The sequence below is a fragment of the Rosa chinensis genome, chromosome 3, assembly GCF_002994745.2.
Source record: "Rosa chinensis cultivar Old Blush chromosome 3, RchiOBHm-V2, whole genome shotgun sequence".
NCBI classification, from domain to species: domain Eukaryota; kingdom Viridiplantae; phylum Streptophyta; class Magnoliopsida; order Rosales; family Rosaceae; genus Rosa; species Rosa chinensis.
The window spans coordinates 27,470,599-27,490,949 of NC_037090.1; the positions used below are offsets into that span (position 1 = coordinate 27,470,599).

The window sequence follows — 20,351 nt, forward strand, 5'->3', positions numbered from 1 at the left end:
AAGAGAATGGGCCCCCTTTCAAAAACAAAAAAAATAAAAAAGGAACCATTTTCCAACATATTTTTTTTCATAGGAGAAATCTTTTTTTCCAACGTTGGCGTAATATGGGGAAAGGTAGAAATTTCCCGTTCCCAAGCTGCCAAGCCCCAATTATGTGCAACCAGGTAAGAGAGACATGGTTAATAGAGATGATGATTTAGAGTATAGACATTGTTAATGACCCTTCCACTATAGAAATCATTTTTTGTGCATTTAAGGATCATTCGTAGGATGCATTTTTTCATCAAATTTCGGCCATCTCCATCTAAAAGATCATTTGTAATGCAAATTTTTGAACAAATCCAAAATCATTTAGCTAGTAATCGAATATCCTAAAATATAGTGATCTTAATGAACGGTTAAAATTCAACAGATTAACACAATGATTAAAGTTTACCAAGTTATTTAAACAATTCCAAATCGATTCAAATGATCTACTAATGGTAGATCTTGAATGGTCGGATCACTGAAATTTGATGAAAAATGGGTCTCGAGGATGATCCATTAAAATGAGGAAATGAAAAGAATCTCCTAGGGAAGGGCCTCCATAAGTATATAGACGACTATAAATGACAAATATCCACAAGCTTTCTGGGGCAATCAAAATATCATTACATTCTGCCATCTTGGCTACATGTCTTCAGTGATATATCCTTGCATCCCTTTGGGCCTTGGCTCCCTTATCTCTTGCTGCAAAAACCTGCTTGCTTAGTTGCAATCTGTGTCTCTGAAGCACATTTATAGAGAATGCAATGTTGTTGTTGATTGTCTTGTAAACAATAGCATCACCCATGACTATGGAACTGTTGAATTTGAAGACCCTCCCTCTCATGTCTTGCAAGCTTATTTAGATGATATGGACTCCGTTGCTAGAGTTAGAAAGTCCAGTAATAGACCTGCTGATAGGTCTTCTAGTTAATTTGTTTCTTTTGCTCTTGTTTTTGCCTTTTAGGCCCCTTATAACCAAAAAAAAAAAATTACTTGCATGCTCCATCTCTTTAATGGATATTACATCTTGTGCACTTCGTCTTCGTCTGTACCAGAATACAAGAACCCTATGTCATCTCTTCACTCTTTGATACCCAGAGGTTCTGCTCTTAAAGTAGTTCCCATTTCCAGAGCTAGGGAAGTTTTGCAATCATGTGACATAAAGGATCAACAATTCTCTTGTGCAAATATGATATCAAAGACAAATTGAACTGAAAAAAAAAAAAAGGAGTTTCGAGTCAGAGCATGAACTTTTACTGTTAGTTGGATCACCAGCCATACTATAACTCTCAAAACTACAAAGATTTTCTTACCTTCTTCCCTGGGAATGTTAGGCTGGTCAATCAAGATTTGCTGCAGCGAACTCAAATCACTGGTACTGAAAAAGGTGATCATCTAGATAAGAATGCGATAGACATGACATAATAAACATTTAAGTGCATAAACATCGAAGTTGAATATGAAAAAAAGGACACCAAAAAGAAGACAGAGAGAGAGAAAGTATGCTATAGCCATGCTAGATAATGACATACGCATGCATCTACAGTAACAAGAACTTTAAATAGAACCAATATGGGTTAGGAAAGGCGAACTCTCAAAAAACGAAACAGAAGGTATTAGTCTTGCAAACATGATATAGGGTATTAGTCGTGCATAGAATAATTTCCATTGATATGGAGGTCCCCCTCATGTTTGCATTGGTTGTCTTTCAGCTAACTCTAATGGTGAGATTTTTACTGCATTGGTTGTCTTGAAGACAATTCTCCAGTAAAAATCTCACCATTAGAGTTAGCTGAAAGACAACCAATGCAGTCACCACAACTATATTGAATCAAGCCACCAGCTCCAATGCCTCCACTCAAGATGGTTCTACTACAACCATTGGCATTGAGCTTTACAACTCCCTCACCTGGGGCCTGGACTAAGCCAATAAATTTTTAAATCATGATGAGATTGGATATCAGTAAACGTATTGGCCTTTAAACGTCTTCAATGAAACTCTGAATGACTGATCAATGGAAGTGAGTTCAGAATTTGCTGTCATAAACTCTGCTACATCTCAACTTCAAAACATATCAACATGCAACAACATCAATACACTTCGAATACTAGAACAGTAAAACTCAAAACCAGAGTTTAATTTAAGTTTTAGCCACTTGTAGGAGTTGGAAAAGAAGGGCTTTTCGCTTATTAAGAAGGTACCATAGCAGATCAAGCTTGCTTAAGATAAGTGCTGGAGGTTCCACAAAGAAAGAGCAAAGAGATGATACTGAAGTTTCTTTAAACCCTATGATTACTCATCAGAAATTTACCTTGGAATAAGGGCCAGCAAAAAGTCTGACTTTGGAGGGGCTTTAAGGTTCCATATTAAAATGAAAGAATATCAACAAAGCCACACAATAACAATGAGGTTATTTGCCAAAAAAGGTGAAAAATCAAAGGCCTAGACCTTGTGGTTTCATTGCCTTCCATCTATTTGTAATAACATTGTGAGTGATAAAGTGGCTCAACGTTTCCATGCATCACACAAATAAATAAGGAGATAGAAATGAAAATAAGGCCGTCTGAACATACATGGGCTCAAACATGATTTGAAGGCCCCCATGCGTTCAATACAAAATCTGGAAACGAAACAAAGTTCGTTCCCTTTCGTCAAGTAGGTAAAGTAGGCATACGAACCACTTTTGCTTTGCCTTAGACTCTATTGGAACAGGGGCGGAATGGAGCACTCCTTGCTTCACCTCTCTGTTGAAGTCCTCAGAAAGCTCCCCATTAACCACAATCTTTATTTACCAAATCTCACACAGTTCATAATTAACTGCAAAGAGACACCAGAAATGCCAATGTACAGCTTCCTGAGGGAAATCCCATCTTAGACTAACTTAAGCTTTTGATCAGTCTACTTTCCAAGAAAGATACTCACTCCACCTTTTGCTCTCTTCTATGATAAAATTCCTGCGCAATGAAGATTTTGTCTGAGGTTTGACCACCTTGGAACATTGCTAACACCGTTAGACCTCGGCAGGGAACTCATTAGATGCCTCAATCTACTAAGTTGTCGGAGATAGTCTTAATACCACCTTCTACAGTGTATTTCGAAGATTTAAGGTCTAATTTGCAACAATGTATTAGTACAAGAACTATTGGGGCATTAGGGTGTGATCCAATATGCTGGAGAGTTTAAGACACAGACTCTGATTTGTGGAAAGCTGACTTAAAATGTAGGGAGAAAATCTGGCCAGGCCATGCCATTTAGTCAACCTTCAATGATGCTAAAGTTTTTTCTTTGATAAACTAGCAATGAAGAATGACAAAACATAGACAAGTTACTTACTCAGAGCAATGCATGTCCTGGAGAAGCATAAGCCCATCTAAGCAATCTGCAAGAGTGGGTTTTACACCAACTCGCTGCTGTAGTTGTTTTGTACTCAGCTGACTAGAACCACCTTTTATCATGTGCCTACCATCACGATGAATCCTCCCAAGAGACATTACAATGCAGTGAAACTCTTCCCTGAAATTATAAGTCTAATTTGCTATTTTGATCGGTTAAGAAAATATGATAAACTAGTCATGATAGGCTTTTCTTCCATAAAGTGAGCTGATACAATAAAATGCAAATAAGCACTTATTTATTATTCACCAAGTCAAATTAAGTAAAAATGTGAAATCGAATGAAATGAAAGAAGGAAGAAACAAAAGGAAAGTACATGGTATTTTTCATGGAAAGCAAGAGTTTTTGCAAAGACTCCATCTGCTTCACCAAGACCACCTCTTGAATATCAACAAGTTCATTCAAGCCACCATAGTTTTTGGAATCTTGAAGAACCTGATTGAACCCGCAAAACCACAAATTCTAAATCTTTAAAGAATCTAGAAAGAAAAAGGTATATAATAATTGGAGAGAAACTGAGAGACCTGCAACCTCTGGATGATGGTGGAGGCGTTTCTGAACTGAGAAACTAAGAGAACTTGAAGCTTGTCCCAACAATCCATCTCGTCCCTCACATTCCTGAACCTATGCTGGTATTTCTTCACCATCACTTCCATCGCATCTGCCAACCCAACAACAAAGGCACAGATTCCAACACTCAAACTTAGTCTTTTCAGACCAGATTGAGGTGGCAGTTCTTTCTTATTGTTTAGGTGCAGCAGATTGAACTAAAAAAAAAAAAAATCAACTCAGATGCATTCTTCATGACGCCAATAGTTAAAAATAGTCCCTGCAAATGCATTCATATAATTGTTATAAACTTGGGACTTATTATGTTCGTCTAAAATGCAAACTCAACACAAATAAGCAATTTATACACCACCAAATTGACTTGTCAAAATTAAAAGTAGATGGATGCCAAAAGCTAGTCAATAGAGAACAAGAGAAACCATAACATACCAAAATTTGGTTTTGGCCTCTCGTAAAACTTGGGTGAATAAAAAGCAAAAATGATTAACATGGCCTAGTAAGCATACTTACAAAAAAAATTTAGAAACTAAATTGAACTCACAAGTCAATCAGCCAAAATACATGAAACAATTTGTCAACCAACCTATATAAGATACATACCAGGGCATGAGATTGATCAGAGAATTTAATGGACTAGAGACTGGTAATCAATAGAGATTTCAAACTATTAGAGAGATTTAGTAAAAGGGAAAGTTAAGGGCTTTTATATATATAGACCTAGGTAACCCTTTTCTTCTTCCAAAACTCTGGGCTGGCTCCCCTGAAGCAGCCCCCAAAAGCCTATGGTGAGTTCTGTCCCTGTAAAGCTCTAATTAATCAACCCAAGGAATATCAGGGATACATACATATATAGATGTAACTAAAAATTTAAATGCTATAGATCAGAATTATTGCATAGATACTAATCTGAACCTCTAATAAGATTTCTGTATATATTATATATCCTATAATTTCATAATGAAACATATTCCTTATTCTGGATACCAAGCAATGACATTCCCCTCCGAGGTTCTAAAGCTACTCAAGATAATTTGGGAATTTCGAATAAAGTGCAGATTCAGAACTAACAAACAGAAGACCAAAATGAATAATATAAAACATCAGTTCAGAAGTTATAAATGGAACTTCTTGTTATCATAGTAATGCCTAGTTTTCATTGTTTAACTTCCACTTAGGTTAGCAACGACCAATTTACTGTATATTATAAAATCAAAGGCACTGCAAATTCTGATAGATGAAAAGTTCTTTTAACTACAAGGTGAGCTTATAGTACATAAGTTCAAAAATTTCACAAGGGCACTTGTTATGACAGTAATGCCTACTTTTGATTGTTTAACTCCCACTTAGATTAGCATCGACCAATCTACTGTATATTTCGAATCAAAGCCACTGTCAATCATTAACATACTTTTAACAATTCAATCCAAAATACACTATCGGTCATCAAACGTCAACACTAGAGCTAACATAGACAGTTACAAACAAATTCATAAATGGTAGCCTAATTGGTTCTCACCTAACATCTTGCGAGACCTAATTCATATCATGGAAAATAATAGTCGTTTAAATGCCTGTCTTCATTGTTGAAAAATAACACTTCCAAGTTAGAGGTTTAAGTACAACAGTCCAAAGTCAAAATCAAGATTTTGGATGTTGAAAATTTAAGTATTTGTTTGAAATGCCATGCCAATTGGGCAAAATGATTAAGCTTCCACTTGATAAGTACAGAGACATTCATGAAATTCCCTCCTCGAGAACGAAAGAAAAAATTCAAATCACTTCGACAATCAAGGCAGTCACCCAACTTGATTGAATTTGAATTAAGACTCACACAGCAAGTATTTAAATTCCGAGACTAGGTCGGTTTGGAATATCAAAATAGCGAATACCTAGTCCAGCTCTACAATGGTTGGCAGTTAATAGTCAGCTTTTATATAATACACACTGGATACTTGGACTTGCAGAGCACAATTCTGATTCCTCCGAATTTGCTTCACAAGGTGTGGAGAGCCAACCAGTGTTGTTGTTCTCCTTAAGAAAAAGCCCCAAAACTAAACAATAAGCAAGTCACTACACCCAAAATGAGTGAACACAGATTAGTGCCAGTTACTTTGATTGTTCCTGTCATTAGATTTTCATTAAAAACTTGACTCGATATGACAAACGTCAGTGGTATGGCAGAGATACAATGTGAAGATGCTAGTTTTGACTGCAGTGGATCGTGTTTAGCATATACTTGTTACCAAAAGGAATTTCCACTTCTCCAAGGCCTGGCTCATCTAATTAAGCAAAAGAAAGTCTATCTGACCTACCTCCAAGGCTTGATTACTTAGTCAGTTTAATGATCAGACATAGTTTCTTTGTCCTTTGGAAAATGACATGTGAATATCAAAGTTGTTTGAACATAACAACGCCTCTTTGCATCATCAAATTCCAAATCAGTTTCCACGGGACCCAAAAAATAATACCCAAGAATGAACCTAAACAAACCCAAGAAGAGGAAAAGGGAAACCTTTGCTTGATTCGCAGGAGGGAGGAAGAAGATTGCCCAAAAAAAAATTTGGACCATTTCTCGATTTATGCGTGTCATCCTTGCGCAGGGGCCATGCTAATCTTCTCTGTATCGTTCCAATTTTATCGGATGTCCCCGAAGGGACAAGCCTGAATGCCAGCCAATCCTTTATAAAGCCTTTCCTTTTCCTTCTGTCTACGATGTGGGATGCCTTGACACGCTGTTCTATAAAAGTGATAGAGATTCCTACTTCTAAAAGCATTCGCGGTCCTCCCTTGCTGTGCAATTTGGGTGTTTTACAAGATTAAAACTAACGATTTTAAGATTAACTATCAGTTAATGAGTATGAAAGATACATTATATTGATTGAGATATCTTGTTACAAGCTTTAAAATGCCTTCAATATTGCGCAATGAAATATATAATTACATTAAGCTTGGAGAGAAGCAATGACTCAATGAGTGAGGAGGCTCAATCCGTCAAACCATTATAGACATATCCAATTAATGCAAAGAAGTAAGGAAGTCCATGAAATTCATATAATATATCCAGTTAAATTAGCCATTTTCAAAATCCTTCTGCTAACTGGTGAGGTTGAACTCCCTAAAGTCATTATTCTGGACTAAATTTTGAGCTTACAAATAAGCTTTAAAGTCACAAATAAGAGAGACCAAGGACAACCAGAGTGCTAAACTGAAACTAGACACCATGCTTTATAAGCCCGGACGTCATTCTTTGTCGCCAATCGTAGTAACACAAGCTTGTTAAAGAGATTATCAGGCATACAAACTTGAATTCATGTATTGGACACGTTAGTTAACAGATAATGTATGTATATATTTCCAATCGGTAATAAATAAACCACCATTAACATCATCATTCTGTTTGTTACACAAATATACATATCATACACCTGACAAGTAGTAACTGGTGAGTGTTAGTACAAGGCATTGCATTTGATTTAACATACAATCCCTAAGAATGCGATTCCATCTCATATAAGCAATCAGTAATCCACGATCCCTGCACCTAGTGTCATTTGCAACATGAAAAGTCCCAGAATAATCTCTCCTCAACTGTCATGTCCCAATTTTTCAGTAAGCTTCTCAGATGCTTCAGAAGGCTTTAGCTACCACAAGGACACAACTTGTTCTGTAGAAGGTATAAATCTTCATCTTCTACTCTTGCTCTTGGGAGTATGAAAGCTCTTCTTCACAACCCTTTCATGTGTGAGATATTAGATTTTTTTATTTTTTTTGTTCTTCTTCTCTAACAAAACCATATTTTCTCAAACAAAAAAACATTTACAAAGAAGTGGACAAGAGTCACAAGACAATCGATAAGAACTCCAAGATACACCAGCATGTTCTTCTTCTCTAACAAAACTGTTGAAGGAATATCGATTTAGTGTGCCTTATCAAACTAGGAGTAGCAATAGGAGTGAAGGTTCTAGATTTCCCAATCCTACACGGATTGGTATTCCTTGTAACATTAGAACTAGCACTTTGTAATCCCTATATATAGGGCTCCTATTCTCAATAATAAGAACACATCTCTCTCATCAATCTCTCTCAAATACATTATACTTAAACACGTTATCAGCACGACTCTAACCACAAAACAGAAAACCAAAACTCATTCACAAAGCAGCCCCTAGCCCGAGCTAGCCGAGCCTTTGCTGCAGCCCGAGCGCCCGTGTGCTTGCAACCTTGCACAGCAGCCCCTGCTGCTCCCTCCCTGCAGCCCTGCGTTCCAGCCTGCTGCCACCGAAGCATCCCTGCTGCGCAAACAAGCCAACGCACACCCACTGCATCTTTTTCCCGTTCCTGTGCACATCCGTCTTCTTGCAAGCCTCGAAACGTCTAGTTCGGAAGCTCAGATCGAAAAACTTTCTTCATAAAAGTTGTTCGTCTCTGTCTCTTCCATCTAACCTCCGAATTTCAGCCTTATCGGAGTCATATTGAGATCTGTACACCAATCGAGGTACAAGCTGTTCAGAACAGAATCTGCCGTATATCTGCTGCCCCTGCAGCACACCCACCTCAGCAGCTCTTCTTTCTCCTGCTGCAACCTACTGCTACTGCAACATCACTGCAGCCCCTGCTGCCCCACGCATTCAACACCACATCACGCCTGCATCAACACGCGCGTGATCCAAAACCCGAAATCAACAAGTAAGTATTTAAGCAAGTAAGTATTTTAAGAATAAAGTTCATGCCTTCAGCATTTTAAATACTTCTTCTTTTCTCGGGGACTTGAAAACCTCCCTTCTTCTACATCCCACCTTTCTTATAACGTGGGTTCGATTCTTGAAAAGCGGAATCGTGGGGATTCACGCAATTTAACGAACTAAGAGCGTTCGTAAGACTTCGGACTAAGAGCGTCCGTAAGCATCGATTAACGACCATATAAACATCATTGTTTCGGTCTAATCCAATTATTCTTGGAAATCGATTTCTTGGTAGCATAGCTCAGAAATCTTATATTAGTTTTCGTGGAAGCATTGACTCCGAAACTAATACGTTCTTGCTTTCCTTTCAAGATGTAAGACTTGAACGAGCTCGATTTTACTCCATTGGATTCAACGGGCACGGGATATTTATTTGCCTACAATCCAAGAGCCCTGTTCTAAAGGAACCGCTCAAGACTCACAAACTGAGATAGAAAATTCCAGGGCATTTACCCTGATGAAGCGCCACATGAAGATGGCCCTCCAGTTTGAGTACATGAATGAGGATAGCGCTAACAACCTTTGGGTTGCGCCTAGTGAACGTTTTAGTAACATTCACAACTTTCCGAACATAGAAGCACGATGGAATAATATCTGCTTCACTATAACTTTGAAAGAGTTATGAAATATTGTTCGGAGGCTCTCTGCATCATATTATTTATGCATGCTTGTGGAAAAACACAAAATAACAAATTGATTGAGAAAACCCTAACATGACCATAGGAGTCATGACGTTGAGGGTATAGGGTTGGACACCATGGCGCCATTTTTGGCCATGATTGCACTATTCCAACGCCATTGGTTCTAGGGACCATATGTATTGTGTCAATACACCTCAATCAAGAGAGCATCCTCTTCATGATATTTTATGGAGTACCTGATCAAAGGTAATACATCGAGCTATAAAAGACTTTAAATCTGGCGATGAAGATAGAATGCCGCAGATTTTTATTTAGAATAGTCTTTTAATTTCCAAGAATTATGTAATGGCAATTATGCCTTAATCAATAAAATGACTTATTGGAATATCTCTTTTCCTCTAGGCGTACTCAATTAAGTATGATGTCTAGGAAAGTAATTGAGATTAGTGGTACTTAAGAGAGCTTTGCTCCACCGACATCTCTCTCTACTTCCCTGGTCATATTTAATTGGAATTACCGAACGAATTGAGTGACTACAATTTGTCTAATGTTTGATTTTTCTTTGGATTAGATTATGGTCACGAAACTTTGATGTAATCATTGGATATTATTAATAAAGTATCGATTTATTTTATCTCATGTCGTAGACATGTTTTTCGAACTTTATTATTTTAAAGATATAAGAGCCAATGGTTTTCATGCGGAAACGCATTGTGAGAATGGACAAGAGTTCCTTTGCATCACCTCTAATGACTACGGAAATAAACGAGTATTAGAGAAACTTATGTGTCGCTCTAGTGGGTTGTATGCAACCACTATTCGAGTCATTGAATCCAACCATGTCATGAGAGATGATTTATGGGATTCCGACACGTATAGGCTTTGGCACGACCGTTTGGGACACCCAGGTCGTGACATGATGATCCGTATATTAAAGACTTCACACGGACATCCATTTTTCAGAACGAAAAGAAGTAAAACTTGAAATTTGGATCAAGGAGGAGCACCTGCGCCTCACGGTGCCTTTCCCCTTCAAGTTCGGCCATCACAAGCCGACGCCGCCATCCCCCTACGGCCCAAGGGTGGCTTTGACGCCACCTCTGCTCCCCTGACTCCAATTTCTACTTCTCAAGTCCATTGTGACTTCGTGGCTCAACCAAAATCCTCATTGGTTGTTTCTAAAGCCCATTATTCGTTCTGCAAAGCCTGCTCTTTAGCAAAATTAGGATCGAGACCATCCTATGCAAAGGACACTAAAGAAAATATACCATTCTTGCAAAGAATCCAAGGTGATATTTGTGGACCTATTCAACCACCATGCGGACCATTTAGATATTTTATGGTGTTGGTTGATGCATCGACACGCTGGTCACATGTCATGCTATTGTCCACTAGGAACACTGCATTTGCTAAACTCCTAGCACAGATTATTAAGTTGAGGGCTCACCACCCTGATCATCCTATTAAGTCTATAAGATTAGACAATGCTGGGGAGTTTACATCAAAAACTTTTGATGATTATTGCATGTCCATTGGGATTGAGGTTGAACATCCAGTTCCTCATGTTCACACCCAAAATGGTCTCGCAGAAGCCGCCATTAAACGACTACAAATGGTCGCTAGGGCATTGGTAATGCGCACCAATCTCCCTATTTCTGCTTGGGGCTATGCAATTCTGCATGCAGCTGTGCTTATTCGTCTGAGGCCCACTGCCACTCAACCCTTTTCTGTGTCCCAGATGGTGACTGGGTATGAGCCTAATGTCTCACACTTACGCATATTTGGGTGTGCAGTATATGTGCCTATTGCGCCGCCACAGCGCACCAAAATGGGTCCTCAACGACGATTAGGCATTTATGTTGGATATGATTCTCCAACTATTGTCCGCTATTTAGAACCCTTGACAGGCGATCTCTTTACCGCAAGATTTGCGGATTGTCACTTCGATGAGACAGTCTTCCCGTCGTTAGGGGGAGATAAGAACATAAATGTTCAACAGGAACGACAGGAATTGTCGTGGTCTGTCCCCACTCTGTCTCATCTTGATCCCCGAACCGCACAGTCCGAAATTGAAGTGCGGAGAATTCTTGATCTTCATAACGTAGCAGAATCGATGCCTGATGCGTTTTCTGATATTGCTGAAGTGACGAGATCACACATACCTGCTGCAAATGTGCCTGCAAGGATTGATGTCCCTAAAATTAGAGGACATGACGCCACCTCAAGGGCACTTGAGCATGGCGCCAACGTCCACAGTGGTAGTGACGTTGTGGCTAGGCCCACGGCTCCTGCCAGGAAGCGCGGGAGGCCAATAGGTTCGATGGATTCTCGCCCAAGAAAGAAAGCGAGTTTGGCACAAAATAATCCATTAATCATCGATGTAAATAATCCATCTCATGAGAACATTCCGGATTATGGTTATGTCCAAGAGACATCATTGGGGGACGCTCCAATGTCAGAACCAACTCCAGAGAATAGAGAGATCTCCATGAATTACACTAGTGTACATGAGATGATGGATAGAAATTCTATGGCAATTGATGATGCATTTGCATATCATGTTGCAAAAGGAATCATAGAATATGATGATATCGAACCTCCCTCTGTCGAAGAATGTCAACGAAGAGCGGATTGGCCTAAATGGAAAGATGCGATCCAGGCTGAATTGGATTCACTAGCAAAGAGACAGGTATTTGGGCCTATAACGCAGACACCCCCAGATGTAAAACCTGTTGGCCATAAATGGGTCTTTGTTAGAAAGCGTAATGAGAAAAATGAGGTTGTAAGATACAAAGCCCGCCTTGTGGCGCAAGGTTTCTCACAACGCCCTGGAATTGACTACGAGGAGACATATTCTCCCGTAATGGACGTTATAACGTTCCGCTACCTTGTCAGTTTGGTAGTTTCCGAAAAACTTGACATGCAGCTTATGGATGTGGTTACAGCATATCTCTATGGGGATCTAGATTCAGAGATATATATGAAGGTTCCAGATGGACTTCAATTACCCAAATCAAGTGGCTCTAAACCACGGAGCGCGTTTTCAATAAGATTAAAACGCTCACTATATGGATTAAAACAATCCGGACGGATGTGGTATAACCGTCTAAGTGACTACTTGATTGGGAAGGGATATATTAACAATGAAATATGCCCATGCGTGTTCATTAAAAGAACAAGTTCCGGATTTGCAATCGTAGCAGTTTATGTCGATGACATGAACCTAATTGGAACTCTAGATGAGTTGAAGGAAACTGCTAAATACTTGAAATCCGAATTTGAGATGAAAGATCTTGGGAAAACACGGTTTTGTCTCGGTTTAGAACTCGAGCACCGTAGTGATGGAATCTTGATCCATCAGTCTGCATATACTCAGAAAATCCTAAGGCGCTTTAATGAAGATAAAGCAAAGCCTACGAGTACTCCCATGATCGGCCGTAGTCTTGAGCCCGGAAAAGATCCGTTTCGTCCAAGGGATGAGGACGAAGAACCATTAGAGGCCGAGGTGCCTTATTTGAGTGCAATAGGCGCATTATTGTACTTAGCTCAATGCACAAGACCGGATATCTCATTCGCAGTGAACTTGTTAGCTCGACATAGCTCTGCTCCAACACGCCGCCATTGGATTGGTATAAAGACAATCTTTCGATACCTAAGAGGTACGATTGATATGGGCCTATTCTATCCCTACAGAGAGAAAAGGAATGACGGAAAATTGGGATTGGACCCCAAAAGGCAAAACACCCCCGTCCATGGAATGGCCGCCGGCCATGTTGCCGCCGCCGGCGCCGCCACCGCTCATGGTGGCCGGCGTTATCCTATCTCCCTCCATCAAAACGACAATGATGTCTTGATGGGTTTTGCTGATGCAGGGTACCTCTCTGACCCTCACAAAGGTCGCTCCCAAACTGGTTATGTCTTTACCATGGGAAGCACTGCGATATCTTGGAGGTCTACAAAACAGACCCTTGTTGCTACTTCCTCAAATCATGCAGAGATTATTGCTCTACATGAAGCTGTACGTGAATGTATATGGCTAAGGTCCGTAATTCGACACATTCAAGGAAGTTGTGGTTTGAAGTCTACCACAAATGAACCTACATGCATTTATGAGGATAATGCAGCTTGTATTGAACAAATGAAGTTAGGTTTCATCAAGGGCGACAACACCAAGCATATATCGCCTAAGTTCTTTTATAATCAGCAACAACAATCACTCCTAAAGATTGAAGTGAATCAAATCCGATCAGAGGATAATGTAGCGGACTTATTCACTAAGTCGTTACCTAAATCCACTTTCGAGAAACATGTGAAGAGCATCGGATTGAGAAAGTTATCCGAACTCCCACGATTATAGCAATCAGGGGGAGTTATGATGTCTACATGTTCGATCTCGAAGAGTGAAGGACGTGTTGTGCTCTTTTTGTCCTTCGACCAGGGTTATTTTTATCCCACAGGGTTTTTGTTACCTGGCAAGGTTTTTAACGAGGCAACGGATGAAGCGTCACCACCAAGTTTGAAGCGGCACAAGGGGGAGTGTTGAAGGAATATCGATTTAGTGTGCCTTATCAAACTAGGAGTAGCAATAGGAGTGAAGGTTCTAGATTTCCCAATCCTACACGGATTGGTATTCCTTGTAACATTAGAACTAGCACTTTGTAATCCCTATATATAGGGCTCCTATTCTCAATAATAAGAACACATCTCTCTCATCAATCTCTCTCAAATACATTATACTTAAACAAAAACCATATTATCTCAAACAAAAAAACATTTACAAAGAAGTGGACAAGAGTCACAAGACAAACGATAAGAACTCCAAGATACACCAGCAAGAGAACCCAAAAAAAAAAAAGAAACACCAAGCACAAGAACAACATGATGAAACTACTGCACTCTAATCACAATGTCCTTTTAGGTTGAGATATTAGTTTCAAAAGATGATAATGTTCTGGTTTCGCTAGTTAAAGTATGACTGCTTTTGTTAAAATGAGCTTGTTATTGCTGCTCTAAATAAGAATTCTGCCTAACTAAATTCTGACCAGTCGTATTTTACAAAAACATTAGCTTCTTTTCTGTATTGTTAGTAATTATAGTTAGTAATTACAGAAATCAATTTATAAACTAGAAGTCTAGAAGCAAACTTCCTTATTCTAAGTAATGTAAATAAACAAAACTTTCTTATTCTAACAAATGTACTGACTACAGTGAAACACAGTCCTGTATATGCAACATCAATCTAATAATGATGCCTGAACTAAAGAGGATCCTCTGATCTTGGCAAAGCATGTGTTGGAGATAATGACTTCTTAGTGTTCCGGTGGAAATGAACCAATTTTGCAGGTGTCTAGCTCAAAACTTGTTTTTTTTCCTGGCAGTTATTCACATTAAATTAGCTGATTTCTAGGCTTGACTAGGTTTATCAAAATATAGGAGTAAAGCTCAAACATTAGTAGCAACTTTCTAGACTATGTTGCTACATGTTGGAGATGAAATAACCAAACCAATTCTGAAGTTTTTCCTTGTTTGCATTGCTTTTTTATGTTAAGCATATAAAAAATTTAGCATATAACCAAACCAATTCTGAAGTTTTTCCTTGTTTGCATTCCTTGTTGGATTGTCTGATAATTGAGCATGTATATATTGGCATGAAAGCATGGAATTTTCGAGTGTAACAACTTAGAAACCAACACTTAAATTACGTACCATAGGAGAATACAATAAAGTGCACAAAACAAATAGAACAACTGGCATGAAAACCAAGCATTATGAAGAGCAAGATTTCAAAACAACTGTCCAACTATTCTTATCAAGCAAAAATTAACCACACGGAAAATGAATTTGAAAATAAGCTGTATTTCTCGTTAATGTTTGGACCAAAGGACAAGTACATGAAGATTTTTACATTGTGACAGCAGATAAACAAAACGCTTATCCTATTCTAACCAAGTTACTGATAAGGCTCATCCACTGCTGCAAGGGATCCTCTGATCTTGCCTATACATCTGTTGGAGTTGAATGACCTGTTGTCGCAGTTCGGGTGCCAATGAAGCCACCGTTTCGGGAGGTAGGCTCAAAACTTGTTGCAACAAAGCAGGGTCCACCCCCGTTGGAAGAATCTGAGGCTCAGAGATTTGCACTGGTTCTGATTTTGGAACTTGCTGCTGCTGCTGCTGGCCCATATTCAATGGAGGCATTGACCTCTTTTGCATCATTTGTGGGGTGAACACAAATTTGCTTCACAAGGTGTGGAGAGCCAACCAGTGTTGTTGTTCTCCTTAAGAAAAAGCCCCCAAACTAAACAATAAGCAAGTCACTACACCCAAAATGAGTGAACACAGATTAGTGCCAGTTACTTTGATTGTTCCGGTCATTAGATTTTCATTAAAAACTTGACTCGATATGACAAACGTCAGTGGTATGGCAGAGATACAATGTGAAGATGCTAGTTTTGACTGCAGTGGATCGTGTTTAGCATATACTTGTTACCAAAAGGAATTTCCACTTCTCCGAGGCTTGGCTCATCTAATTAAGCAAAAGAAAGTCTATCTGATCTACCTCCAAGGCTTGATTACTTAGTCAGTTTAATGATCAGACATAGTTTCTTTGTCCTTTGGACAATGACATGTGAATATCAAAGTTGTTTGAACTTTGAACATAACAACGCCTCTTTGCATAATCAAATTCCAAATTTCATATGCATTAACCAAAAACAAAGCCAGAAACTTGATATAAATAAAGAATTCAGTTGTGCTACTAATCCAACTAATCAACAGAAAAGGATTTGACAAAAAAAACCAACAGAAGAGGAAAAGGGAAACCTCTGAAGTTACCTTTTGCTTGATTCGCAGGAGGGAGGAAGAAGATTGCCCAAAAAAAAAAAATTTGGACCATTTCTCGATTTATGCGTGTCATCCTTGCGCAGGGGCCATGCTAATCTTCTCTGTATCGTTCCAATTTTATCGGATGTCCCCGAAGGGACAAGCCTGAATGCCAGCCAATCCCTTATAAAGCTTGTTCTTTTCCTCTTGTTTCTGATGTGGGATGCCTTAACCCGCTGTTCTATAAAGCGATAGGGATTCCTATTTCTAAAAGCATTCGCGGTCCTCTCTTGCTGTGCAATTTGGGTGTTTTACAAGATTAAAACTAACGATTTTAAGATTAACTATCAGTTAATGAGTATGAAAGATACGTTATATTGATTGAGATATCTTGTTACAAGCTTTAAAATGCCTTCAATATTGCGCAATGAAATATATAATTACATTAAGCTTGGAGAGAAGCAATGACTCAATGAGTGAGGAGGCTCAATCCGTCAAACCATTATAGACATATCCAGTTAATGCAAAGAAGTAAGGAAGTCCATGAAATTCAATTAGCCAATTTTAAAATCCTTCTGCTAACTGGTGAGGTTGAACTCCCTAAAGTCATTGTTCTGGACTAAACTTTGCGCTTACAAATAAGCTTTAAAGTCACTAATAAGAGAGACCAAGGACACCCAGAGTGCTAAACTGAAACTAGACACCATGCTTTATAAGCCCGGACGTCATTCTTTGTCGCCAATCGTAGTAACACAAACTTGTTAAAGAGATTATCAGGCATACAAACTTGAATTCATGTATTGGACACGATTAGTTAACATATAATGTATGTATATATTTCCAATCGGTAATAAATAAACCACCATTAACATCATCATTCTGTTTGTTACACAAATATACATATCATACACCTGACAAGTAGTAACTGGTGAGTGTTAGTACAAGGCATTGCATTTGATTTAACATACAATCCCTAAGAATGCGATTCCATCTCATATAAGCAATCAGTAATCCACGATCCCTGCACTTAGTGTCATTTGCAACATGAAAAGTCCCAGAATAATCTCTCCTCAACTGTCATGTCCCAATTTTTCGGTAAGCTTCTCAGATGCTTCAGAAGGCTTTAGCTACCACAAGGACACAACTTGTTCTGTAGAAGGTATAAATCTTCATCTTCTACTCTTGCTCTTGGGAGTATGAAAGCTCTTCTTCACAACCCTTTCATGTGTGAGATATTAGATTTTTTTATTTTTTTTGTTCTTCTTCTCTAACAAAACCATATTTTCTCAAACAAAAAAACATTTACAAAGAAGTGGACAAGAGTCACAAGACAATCGATAAGAACTCCAAGATACACCAGCAAGAGAACCCAAAAAAAAGAAAGAAACACCAAGCACAAGAACAACATGATGAAACTACTGCACTCTAATCACAATGTCCTTTTAGGTTGAGATATTAGTTTCAAAAGATGATAATGCTCTGGTTTAGCTAGTTAAAGTATGACTGCTTTTGTTAAAATGAGCTTGTTATTGCTGATCTAAATAAGAATTCTGGCTAACTAAATTCTGACCAGTCGTATTTTACAAAAACATTAGCTTCTTTTCTGTATTGTTAGTAATTATAGTTAGTAATTACGGAAATCAATTTATAAACTAGAAGCAAACTTCCTTATTCTAAGTAATGTAAATAAACAAAACTTTCTTATTCTAACAAATGTACTGACTACAGTGAAACACAGTCCTGTATATGCAACATCAATCTAATAATGATGCCTGCACTAAAGAGGATCCTCTGATGTTGGCAAAGCATGTGTTGGAGATAATGACTTCTTACTGTTCCTGTGGCAATGAACCAATTTTGCAGGTGTCTAGCTCAAAACTTGTTTTTTTTCCTGGCAGTTATTCACAATTAAATTAGCTGATTTCTAGGCTTGACTAGGTTTATCAAAATATAGGAGTAAAGCTCAAACATTAGTAGCAACTTTCCAGACTATGGTGCTACATGTTGGAGATGAAATAACCAAACCAATTCTGAAGTTTTTCCTTGTTTGCATTCCTTGTTGGATTGTCTGATAATTGAGCATATATATATTGGCATGAAAGCATGGAATTTTCGAGTGTAACAATTTAGAAACCAACACTTAAATTACCATAGGAGAATACAATAAAGTGCACAAAACAAATAGAACAATTGGCATGAAAACCAAGCATTATGAAGAGCAAGATTTTAAAACAACTGTCCAACTATTCTTATCAAACGAAAATTAACCACACGGAAAATGAATTTGAAAATAAGCTGTATTTCTCATTAATGTTTGGACCAAAGGACAAATACATGAAGATTTTTACATTGTGACAGCAGAAAAACAAAACGCTTATCCTATTCTAACCAAGTTGGTGATAAGGCTCATCCACTGCTGCAAGGGATCCTCTGATCTTGCCTATACATCTGTTGGAGTTGAATGACCTGTTGTCGCAGTTCGGGTGCCAATGAAGCCACCGTTTTGGGAGGTAGGCTCAAAACTTGTTGCAACAAAGCAGGGTCCACCCCCGTTGGAAGAATCTGAGGCTCAGAGATTTGCACTGGTTCTGATTTTGGAACTTGCTGCTGCTGCTGCTGGCCCATATTCAATGGAGGCATTGCCCGCTTTTGCATCATTTGTGGGGTGACCAGAGTCTGAGGCTCCGAGATCTGTACTGGTTCCGATTTGGGAACGAGCTGCTGCTGCTGCGGCTGGCCATTATTGAAGGGAAGCATTGGCCTCATATTAACCTGTCCCAACATTTGTGGTGTGACCATTCCTAGCATCATTTGTGCCTGAAGCAGAGCCCTGTTTAACTGCGGCTTTGCAAGCAACAGCTCCTGAGCCATCTCCTGATTTTCCACAGCAATTCCCTTCATCTCCGAGACCATTTGCGCCAACTGATTCCTCGACATTTTGGACAGATGGACTGTCAAAGGATCATTAGCCAATGCCTGCTGCTGAGAACCGCCTAGAGCTCCCGCCATTGCGGCGGCTGCATCAACAGCTGCTTGGAGACCAATCGGCTGATGATTGGCCTTATCATTAGCAGCAAAATTAACCTTCAAACGCCGGCCATTGAGCTCACAATCCTGAAGATTTCGCAGCGCACTAAACGCCGTCGCTTCATCCCTGTACTCACAGAACCCAAAACCCTTTGGCTTCCCGGTGTCTTTATCTGTAACCATTCTGAAAGTCACAACAGGGCCAACCTCCTCGCAGAGAGCCTTGACCTGTTGCTCGGTGGCATCATAAGGGATGTTCCCAACGAAAATGCGGCGAGAAGAAGCCATCAAGAACTAGTTAACACAGACCCAAAAGTCCTGGTAATCCTTTATAGAATTCGAAGACTTCCAATTAGGATTAGGAATTCTATCTATTCCCAAGTCGGAAAGGGAAACTTGTCAATTGCGTGAAGAAACAGGAAACGGGAATCCGTCTTTTCGTTTTCCCAATTGGATTCGGACTCCACCTAATTGAAGGTTTCTTGACCAAATAAATCTAAAATTCGCAGTAATGGGTTATGGGTTAATTTCTACGGAGTCTTCGTCAAAGCAAAACCCTAATTTACCCAGAGAAAATTGAACGAGAAAAGGTGAGGTATTGGAATTTACCCTAAAGTAAGAAATTCACAGGAAGAAGACTAAGAATTAGAAAGCCCAATTGATTGGGAGCGATAGTGAGAGCGATGGCGATGGCGAGGGCTAGGGTCACAGAGAATTGGGGAGGAATAAGAAAGGTAGAGGTGTGGTGGTTTTAAAGGGTTTAGGGGCGGCGGTGAAACCGCGTACTTTACGGGTTTGCGTGTAAGATACGCCTATTTCCTTTCTTTTACACGGGTTCAGTTTTCTCTACAATTACCTTTTTTTTTTTCTTTTCCTTTTTTGTTTTCTTATACATCTTAATTCTTATCCCAACAAATTGAAATTTTTAATAACTTGGAGTATGTTTTATGGTTTGTAAACATACTAAATTTTTAGGGCAAATTACTGTTTAGTTCCTGAAGTATGCCTTCGTCTTTATTTAGTCCCTGCTTTTCTAATTTAATCCCAAAAATCCCCGAACTCAAAATTTGAATGCCAACTGGTCCATTCCGTCCATTTCATCCGGTTGCTTGATGAGGTGTCAGTTTGT

The 20,351-nt window shown here is 39.0% G+C and overlaps 2 protein-coding genes and 2 non-coding genes across 13 annotated transcripts; all 4 read right to left on the reverse strand.

The window, feature by feature from the left end:
• Positions 1-459: 459 nt before the first annotated feature.
• Positions 460-6,704, reverse strand: LOC112192547 (uncharacterized protein At5g43822). 10 transcript variants are annotated; one of them, XR_002933549.2, is made up of 6 exons: positions 4,592-5,059; positions 3,953-4,250; positions 3,738-3,856; positions 3,362-3,541; positions 1,341-1,405; positions 460-1,238 (listed from the first exon to the last, which is right to left on the reverse strand). XR_002933549.2 is itself a non-coding variant. In XM_040517240.1 (6 exons), exons 1-6 carry the CDS (start codon positions 6,579-6,581, stop codon positions 1,195-1,197), a joined length of 729 nt encoding a protein of 242 aa, XP_040373174.1. In that variant the 5' UTR covers positions 6,582-6,704; the 3' UTR covers positions 460-1,194. The 10 variants fall into 10 exon arrangements, 8 of the variants coding, with proteins under 8 accessions (XP_040373174.1, XP_040373177.1, XP_040373180.1 ...); XM_040517240.1 differs by lacking the exon at positions 4,592-5,059 and adding an exon at positions 6,504-6,704 and having other exon boundaries at positions 3,946-4,188; XM_040517243.1 differs by lacking the exon at positions 4,592-5,059 and adding an exon at positions 6,504-6,704 and having other exon boundaries at positions 3,946-4,250.
• Positions 6,546-6,648, reverse strand: LOC112195557. Its single transcript, XR_002934616.1, has one exon. It is a non-coding gene; the product is annotated as a U6 spliceosomal RNA (small nuclear RNA).
• An 8,506-nt stretch (positions 6,705-15,210) lies between the features above and the next one.
• LOC112192546 (cleavage stimulating factor 64) lies at positions 15,211-20,133 on the reverse strand. Its single transcript, XM_024332332.2, has 2 exons — positions 18,854-20,133; positions 15,211-15,589 (listed from the first exon to the last, which is right to left on the reverse strand). The coding sequence occupies exons 1-2, from the start codon at positions 19,508-19,510 to the stop codon at positions 15,338-15,340; spliced, it is 909 nt and encodes a 302-aa protein (XP_024188100.1). The 5' UTR covers positions 19,511-20,133; the 3' UTR covers positions 15,211-15,337.
• On the reverse strand, positions 16,254-16,356 carry LOC112195556. The gene has a single exon (XR_002934615.1). It is a non-coding gene; the product is annotated as a U6 spliceosomal RNA (small nuclear RNA).
• Positions 20,134-20,351: the final 218 nt, after the last annotated feature.

Bases quoted from the DNA above. Each gene is read 5' to 3' on its own strand.
- LOC112192546 (XM_024332332.2), bottom strand. From the start codon at position 19,510: ATGGCTTCTTCTCGCCGCATTTTCGTTGGGAACATCCCTTATGATGCC. The intron at 15,590-18,853 runs ATGATGCAAAAG...TTCACCCCACAA, and splicing joins AGACTCTGGTCACCCCACAA to ATGATGCAAAAGAGGTCAAT.
- LOC112192547 (XM_040517240.1), bottom strand. From the start codon at position 6,581: ATGACACGCATAAATCGAGAAATGGTCCAAATTTTTTTTTGGGCAATC. The intron at 3,857-3,945 runs GTCTCTCAGTTT...GGGTTCAATCAG, and splicing joins CCATCATCCAGAGGTTGCAG to GTTCTTCAAGATTCCAAAAA. The intron at 3,542-3,737 runs GTACTTTCCTTT...TTATAATTTCAG, and splicing joins CTTTCCATGAAAAATACCAT to GGAAGAGTTTCACTGCATTG.